Genomic DNA, 8,685 nt, shown 5'->3' with positions numbered 1-8,685 from the left:
GTTTTTTCTCTCGGAGCGCTGATGCTGCTGCGCCTGCGCTGAAGAGCTGCTGAAGCGGGGCCTGATGATGGAGTCTGGGTGAGGAGTCCCTGCCGCAGGGGCCTCCTTCTGATCGTTCGGACATTTGTCCTTGCATTTTTGTACCATCTAAAACAGCAGGACCTCGGCCTTAAAAGGCTTCTGGTTAAAACGGCTTAACAGCCACTGCGTTTCTCTGATGTGCGTGTCACGAGCTGCTGGCACGGTGCCGGTGTGCACCCTGGTGTCCCCGCAGCCTGTGTCCCTTCGCCCGGTGGAGCAGGAGGGCTGCCGAGGGCCCCGGCTGCCCCCGGTCCCGCTGCGGTCCAGGTTAGCCTTCGCCCAGGGCGGTGCGATGGCCGCGGGGCACGGGTACCCGTGCTCAGGCACAATGGCGCTCCCCGGGGAGGGCAGCTGAGAGCCTGGGGACTGCGGCCCGGTGGCAGGGTGGGCCGTTTCAACCCTGGCAGGGCTACGACATGCTGATACGTTAACTTTGCAAGCGTAAGTCATCCCACGAAGTTAACCTTTGAGTGCTTTGCTTCTGCCAAGCGAGAAGCTTCGTGCCACGGCGCGTCCTCGGGAAGGAAGTGGATTTGACGCAGCTGCCTGCTCGGAGCCGGCCGTGGAGAGCAGACGGTGCGGGAGCACAGGGAGCTGGGCTTGTGTCCATGCGACAAACAGAAAACTTATACAGTTTTCTGGTGTGACCAAATTAGACAATCTCATTGTATAAAGTAACCAAAATTTATAGCCAGAGCTTCGGAAATGATATCACTTTCAGTTGTTTTATGGATGGTGCTGACATCTTTGGCTGTACAAACTGTACTTGCTTTCTCAGTTGTCGTTTGAAAGACACCTACATTCTTAGTTGTCTCTGTTTAAAAAAACCCTCAGAACAAAAACATTTTGTTCCAAATTATGCGGTTTCAACAGTGTAATCCTCTTGACTCACTAGCGTTCAAGCTTGGAGCTTCCAGTTAAGCTAAACTGTTATCTAAACAGCAAGTTCTTGCACTCGTACTCTGGATAATGGGAAAGGCCTTTTCAGAGTCCTGATAACTCAGGGATTCTTTTTATTTCAGTTAGAGAAGGGCGGTGACTTGGTACCAGAATCAGACTGATTCCTGCATGCTTAGTTTATGCAAGCTTTATTTTTAAACTTTGTGGGAGTCTTCATGGAAATCAGGTGAAAGAGATACAGTCTGTGGGAGAAAAGGAGAATGATTAGGGCCATATGAAATGGGATCCATGGTCCCCATTCTCCGGTGATCTGCTTGAAAAACCCTGCTCTTTTTTTGTCTCTGATTGCAGATGGTTCATGACCTCTGGTAATGCTGCTTTCTGCTGATGCTCCTGTGGGAAGGAGAGACTCCTCGCTGTGCCTGGCGAGGGGAACTGACGTTTTTAGGATCCTTCCCACAGCAAAGCGGTGCGGCTTGGGGACAGAGCTGGCGAACCTGTGGCAGTGACTTTGTGCTTCTCTTGATAAGGGAATGTGTGACTGAGTGCAGGCCTTCAACTGATCTTCCGTGCTCTTCTCCGTAACAGTTGCCAATGTCCTTCTCTCTGTAACACCACCCCGAAACTTCTCCCTTGCTGGTGGTTGGAAGGAAGACAGTGGCTAGCGAGGAGGGCAATGGGAAATGCAGCATCCTAAACTGAAAGTAGTGTTTGGTCTCTAACTGTTCTCCACCTCTCTCTGGCTTCTTCGTGGCTCACCCATACACCATTTTGTTGTTATTAAAAAGCTGATACCCTTCACTGGTGGTGTACTCCCTACAGATTTCTCCCTGGAAAGCCACAATAGCGAGCACTGCCGGTTCTGAGTCGGTGTTTCAGGACAAATATTTGTCCAAGTGCTGTGTTAGCATAATGTTTCTAATGTCAGGCCAAGGGCATAAATTCTGGTGCAGAAACCCAGAGACCTGAATCAGAGTTGTGTGTTACAGAGGATTTGCATTTGCCAATATCTGTGCAGGATATTGTATCCAGACTTTGGTAGCCTGTAATAGACTTGGTGTTGGACAATAGTATATCATATTTCTGAATCTTGCTATTCTGAAATAGTAGTGTATTCCTTATTTTAACAAATAAAGTCATACGTGGAAGGGCCAGAGGCAGAGGAGCAGAGCTGTGTCCTGGTGAACCTGTTGCTTGAAACTGCGAGTTATCCGTCCAAGTCGGGTTGTTCAGCTTTTGAATGAGAAGCTGAAAAATCAGGCAGGCAAGTACAGTGTGAAGAAAGGAAGTTTAATAGCTCCCAGAAGGCTTGCGTAATCTGTATCACAGCCCTCCTCGTGCCTTTACCAGCCTGCTGATAAAATAAACTGCTTTGTGTGATAAAACTTAAAACTTCTTAGAGCAAAACTTTGTGCAAAGAGTTAATGGAAGCAGAGATTTTGATCTCTCTGCCTTTTCTGGCAGAAGTGTAGGACACCTTTACTAAATTTTGAAACGCTGTTATTTTTTTCAGGGGCAGAATTGGCTGCCTTGTCTCAAAAGTCAAGGGGAAATGTGTTCTTAGTACGTGGAAGTTGTGGGAGGGCTTTTGGGGGATGTGTGTTTTGTTTTGGTGGTGGTTTTTTTTTAAAGAAACTAGCATGTTTGTAATGCACAGTCTTCCCAGAGAAGCGCCTTTCAAGCATCCTGACTCTTTGTCTCTCTCCTTCCCTGCCCTTCTCGCCCTGTTTTAGGTCCGGATTGTTTTGTCTCCCATCCTCCTTCCCCAAGCACGAGGACCCTCCTGCTAACGCTTGCGCTAACGGAGTTGCTGATGGTGGAGGTGTTGAAGGTGGAGGTGCTGTGCAGGGCGAGACGGAGCCGCAGCCCGCTGGTGAAAAGCCTCCCAAAGGAAGCGGGGATGAGCAAGTACCCCCCCTCCTGCCTCCCCCGCCGCCTGGCAGCCTTCCTCCTTACTCCCCCTACTTCGAGGGAGCTCCTTTTCCTCGTCCGCTCTGGCTACGGCACACGTACAACCAGTGGGTTCCTCAGCCACCACCACGGACTATAAAGAGGACGAGGAGGCGTTTGTCGCGGAATAGAGACCCGGGAAGGCTTATCATGAGCACTATCAGGCTGCGGCCACGACAGGTGCTCTGTGAGAAATGTAAAAACACTCTGAACCCGGAGGATGCGAGCACAGCTAGGCAGAATGCTAAAACCAGGAGGAAGCTGAGCATTCAGGACAAAGAGCAGAAGAAGCACAGTGACTCCGACTACACGGAGAAGAGGAACAAAAGAGAAAAGAGAGAGGATGAGAAATTTTCTGGGGAACTAGTACATCGAACGCCAGTTATAAAAATATCCTACAGTACTCCGCAAGGGAAAGGTGAAGTTGTAAAAATCCCTTCCCGGGTTCATGGCTCAGTCAAACCCTTTTGTCCAGAGCGAATATTGCAGAACGGAGAGGAGGACCAAGAGGAGACCAGAGTCTCTGAACGGTGTCGAGAAACCAAATGTTTAATGGACAAGTCAGCAGGCAGCCAGCTTGCTTCCATTCCAAAACTGAAGCTCACGCGGCCGGTGCATTCCAGTGCGGATGTCCCACCCCCAAAGATACGGCTGAAGCCCCATCGCATAAATGATGGTCAGAGTGTTTCAATTTATAAGGCAGAACTTATTGACGAAATTAATGTCCTTCAGAACAGCAGGGAGTCCAATCCTGGCGCATTTTACAATGATGAATCCACAGACAGAAGTTTAGCTGAGATATCTTCAGGGAGTTCAGGTGAAGATGATGACTTTAAAAGATTTCCCCAAGGTAAAGATGGACATGATAACTTGGCTTTCCTTATGAATTATCGTAAAAGAAAAGCAGATTCTTCTAGTTTATCGGTGTGTAGTAATGACAGTCTAGATGAATCCAAGTCTTCTAGTTCAGAAGTAACATCACCAGAAATGTGTGACTTTTTACCTGGTGATGATGCATCCGTCTCTTCATCTTCAAAAGATGAGCGTAAAATTGTGCCGCCACTTACAGTTAGACTGCATACCCAAAGTGTGTCTAAATGTGTCACAGAAGATGGAAGAACTGTTTCAGTGGGGGATATTGTTTGGGGTAAAATTCATGGTTTTCCCTGGTGGCCAGCACGTGTTCTTGACATAAACCTTAGCCAGAAGGAAAATGGGGAACCTTCGTGGCGAGAAGCTAAGGTGTCATGGTTTGGTTCTCCAACGACTTCATTCTTATCTGTTTCAAAACTCTCTCCTTTCTCTGAATTTTTCAAACTGAGATTTAATCGCAAGAAGAAAGGGATGTATCGGAAAGCTATCACAGAAGCTGCGAAGGCAGTAGAGCATCTGACTCCAGAAATAAGAGATCTCTTAACACAGTTTGAGACATAACTTTGCCTCCAGTATCAGGTGAGTGCTTGCTAGACTAATGCATCCCATGAAAAACCGCCTTGTGTTTTTATCTACATTCCACTGTTTGTTTGCATTTGTTTTTCTTTAAAAACTGACATTGACAATTTTTAAACTTAAATGCCTGGCTGTTAGTTGGTGGTTGGTGGTAATTTCAGAGGCGATAAGAGCCTTTAGTTCCAAACCCTAGGGGGAACCATGGGAACTGGAGCCCGTACTCCCAGAGGAGAGCACAAAGCAGTTGACATCGTGATGAACCAAGCAGCGCTTGCTCAAAGAGCTAATAAAATTGTAGTTTCGCATTAGTGCCGTTTGTAGCTAGGGTGTGGCGAGTATTGAGGATACTTCATTTGCGTCAAAACTAATCCTGTGTGCTGGAGGGCTAACGGCTCCTAGGCTTTAAGTTTCAAAAAAAAGATCTCTTCATTCAAAGAACTAAAACTCTTCTTGCAATTAAGATGATATTTATCATATCTAGGTACTGATGCCCGGCAGTTACCCGTAACGGTTCAGGGCCCTTGGAGGAGGCCCTTTAGTTTCTCTGACCCCTCTGGTACAGATGTCTTATGAAGGCACTTTATGGCTCTGCAAAATGATTGTACCAAAAATTGTCTTTAACTGGGGAATGGTATTTCAGTGTTTTTCACAGCACTTGTTGTTTGGCTTGTGTTTGAAAAGTTGGTGTGTTGCTGAGGAATGACCTGGATCATCAAATTAAATTCTTCTGGGCTTCACCTGCAAGCTCTTTGTTTGAGGACGTAAGGTGGGAACATAAACGTGGGAGCTGATGCTCTGTAATGCCTCCACGTTTTGCTTTTACTCATTGCAGGCGAGGAGGGGGATGGGACTCCCTTTCTCATCAAACAGTCAAAACTTTGCCCAGGATGAAAATTCGGTACCTAAAAATGCAGGATGTGGTGTGACTGGGAATAGAAATACCATCTGTAATTTCAGTTGATGCTGCCTGCTGCACTGCCCTCAGTGAAGTTGTTGGGAAAACTCCAGCAACTCGAATAAGATCTAGAATCGTTTCACAACTTTCCAGTCATTACTATCTAGACAAGACTTCATCTGTGATACTATTAAACAAGGGGTCTGAAAACCATAACTAATCATTAGGAAGAGTCTTGTTGTCAAAGGTCTTGCTTTATACACTGTGGTTCATTAGGTTGTCCCCAAAATTTTTCTACTCTTTTTTTTTGTGCTAGAAGGAACAGTGTGCACACAAGCCGCTACCGCTCCTGCTGTAGACTGTCTGCTCTTCTCTGAGCTGTTTTAATGCAGTGGGACTGTGATGGTCAGCACTCATGTAATCCTCAGGAGGGGAAAAAAAGGATTATTTTTTTTTTGTACCCTCTGTCATACGACTTCACCACTTGCTTGAGTGTGATGAAGGACTTGCTTTGCTCGAGCTGTTATTCCATCCCAGCAAGCCTGGCTGGAGTAAATAATTAGTGTGGCATGTTCATCCTGTGTGCTCAAGGTGTCTGGACAACCGGCCACTCGAGCAAGTAAAAATGTCTAACTGCAGCAGCAGCAGCATTTAAGCTTCATCCTTGATCTTGCCCCTTCAAATGCTGCTTAACTCTGGCTAAAGACTTTATTATATCAAGAGCGTTTGGATTGGACCCAAATTCCTATTAGCTAGATCTGGAGTATAAATAAACCCGATGCCCAGAATACGCTGTCCTCACCAGTGAAAGAATCACAGTCAAAATCCATCACTCCTGTATGAACGGTGCTCTATTTAAAGGAGCAGCAAAGCTTCATCCTTCTTCTGAAGTGTCTTCGCTGTGTTTGTATGTGCAGTTTGGGACAGCTTTAGCAAACCAGGCGTCGTCATCGTTGGTGACAGCTGTCTTTGCTGTTGTGAGCTCCAGGTGGGCTGGTGGGCCACATCTGGTGGCTTCTAGGGAGGAGAAGGGGCAGGGTGAAGAACCACCTGATGCTTCAGATCAGGCAGATTGGCTGTGCCAGTCAGTCCATGTGGAGTAGGAAATCGTGTGGCCAGGAGGAGCTTAAAGTCCAGACCTGGAAGTCAAAACGGGAGGATGTTTGCCCATCACACGTCAGCCTAAGGAAAACGCTGCCTGTTCTCATCAGCAGGAGCACTGCAGATGTGGTGCTAGTGGTGACACCTGGCCATGAGATGCTGGGTGAAAGGCTGTAGGGCAGGGCCTCGAGAAGGAAAAGCAGCACTTGCTGCAGAGGAGACCTGGGTTATTGCAGGCACAGTGGGTGTCTGAGCTATAGGTGCTGAGCAGAAGGGGTGGAGCAGGTCTGTAAACTGGGGGAAAGAAGAACATGTTAAGAAGGATAAGAAGAAAATGATGGGATGTCCTGGATTAGACCAGAGTCTTCCTTTCCTCTGTACTCTTCAGCCAAACTTCTGCGTGTCTGTATGGGTATGTAGATACATTTAATGCATAGCGCCATTTCACGGGCTTCCTTCAGCTGGCTTTCCACCCGTGGTTCTCTGCCTTGCGTGTGTCTAAGGTGAGCTGCCGACACAGAGGTGACAGGGTAGTTGGGTAACAACTGCAGTTGCTCAAAACTAGAAAAGCAGAACAAAACTTCCCATGTTCCAAATGTCACATTTATATTCCCGATCAGACCAGCATGTCTGCTGTTTTGGTACATCACTTATAAAGCGACTCATTATTTCGGAGACTTGCCCTGTACCCAGTTCTCTCCATTCGGGAGGACTGAATTTTATTGCTTTCCTTGAATTTCCTTAAGGTGGAACTGAGAAGTTTCCATCAGTTTTTCATCCACTGTTCTTTCCTGAAGGGTGTAACTTAATTTTTCGCTAATGTTTGCAATTCCTGAATCCTAGGACCACAATGACACTTGAGCTACAGTTAAATATCTGAAAGCTTGAGGCCCTTTCAAGGCAGTGCAGCCTTACATCTGTTAAAGTAGTTTCTAAGAGCAGGCATCTGACTGGTCATACTGCACGTCGCTGCTGTAAAATGCATTGTGCTGTGAGCTCACAGGCAGCTGCACGAGGGCTCGTTATCGTTAGCACAGAACAAGAGTCCAAGAGGTGCCCTCGGCAGCAGCACTGTGGTAACGCCGCTTGTGCTAATCCCGGGCATGGCAGGAGGTTGTGGCTGTTGACATTTTCTGTTGTGAAACTTTCTGTCTTCTGGCATGTGACGCTGTTCTGCAAAGCATGGAGGGTAATTACTGGAAAAAATGTACAAACAATTCAGGTAATTTGTGAATGCATATAAAACTGGAAGCAATTGGATTTTCTTTTTTAAAACCTTGGTTTGGGCTGGAAAAGCTAGTATGGTCATTTTATGTTTTTATTATTCTGTTCTTATACTTTTTTTGCAAAGAAAATACTTTATTAAGACCCTGTCATTACTGACTAGTAAAATAAGGTTTCTGGGAAAACAACAGGCAGACTAGCAACCTGTAGAAGTCATGTTTGTAAGACACTTGGTTTAGAGTAGTGCCAGGAGAAAAATGCCCACTCAGCATCTTCTCATGCCCCTTTGTAGCTTCTACTTGTGTGTCACGGACAGGGAGCTGCTGTGCATGCTGCCCGTGCTGCCAAGGTGTCTGCGCTGCAGCTGGGCACTTGGTGAGTTATTCTTACCTGGTTTCACAGCACCAGACACTGGCTCACCTCTGCTCGTCGTGCTTTTTGGACCGCAGGCCTCTGTTGTTAGCAGAAGGTGTCCGTGACCAGACCCAAGGCTCTGGTAGTGCCCGGATAGTGGATGGTGTTACTTAGAGTCATAGAATCATAGAATGCTTTGGGTTGGAAGGGACCTTAAAGCCCCCCTAGTGCCCCCCCCGCCCCGGGCAGGGCCACCTCCCCCCAGCCCAGGTTGCTCCAAGCCCCGTCCAACCTGGCCTTGGACACCTCCAGGGATGGGGCAGCCACAGCTTCTCGGGGCAACCTGCCCCAGGGGATCACCACCCGCACAGGAAAGAACTTCTTCCTGCTATCTAATCTAAATCTCCCTTCTTTCAGTTTAAAACCGTTCCCCCTCGTCCTGTCCCTACACTCCCTGATACTTCCCTGTGGAGCCTGACCTGCTGCTGTGCCCGGCCCCCGCGCCATGTTGGCAGCCATGTCCCACAGGGTGGGAGCCAGGGAGCAGCCCAGTCCCTCACCTTGGCTGCCTTGAGCACGAAGGCTGGTTGCCCGTAGCCCAGGGTGACTGGTGTTTGCCTTCTCTTAAGGAAACCCCATCCGAGGTCTGTGAGGTCGCAGCAAGGCCATGGCCCCGCTGCTCTTGGCCAGGCCTGTGCTTCACAGCACTGCGTCCTCCTCCAGACCCGGGG

At 47.9% G+C, this 8,685-nt stretch overlaps 1 protein-coding gene across 1 annotated transcript in view; it reads left to right on the top strand.

Annotated features, from left to right (window-relative positions):
• Nucleotides 1-8,685, top strand: part of PWWP2B (PWWP domain containing 2B) — an 81,206-nt gene that overhangs the window by 63,913 nt on the left and 8,608 nt on the right. The window contains exons 2-3 of the mRNA XM_009892738.1: nt 234-390; nt 2,715-4,383. Of these exons, the coding sequence (XP_009891040.1) occupies nt 234-390; nt 2,715-4,365 (1,808 nt within the window). The 3' untranslated portion in view covers nt 4,366-4,383. The remainder of the gene's footprint in view (nt 1-233; nt 391-2,714; nt 4,384-8,685) is intronic.

The sequence above is a fragment of the Charadrius vociferus genome, unplaced genomic scaffold, assembly GCF_000708025.1.
Source record: "Charadrius vociferus isolate BGI_N301 unplaced genomic scaffold, ASM70802v2 scaffold38, whole genome shotgun sequence".
Lineage (NCBI taxonomy): Eukaryota > Metazoa > Chordata > Aves > Charadriiformes > Charadriidae > Charadrius > Charadrius vociferus.
This window is presented reverse-complemented; position numbering and strand designations above follow the sequence as displayed.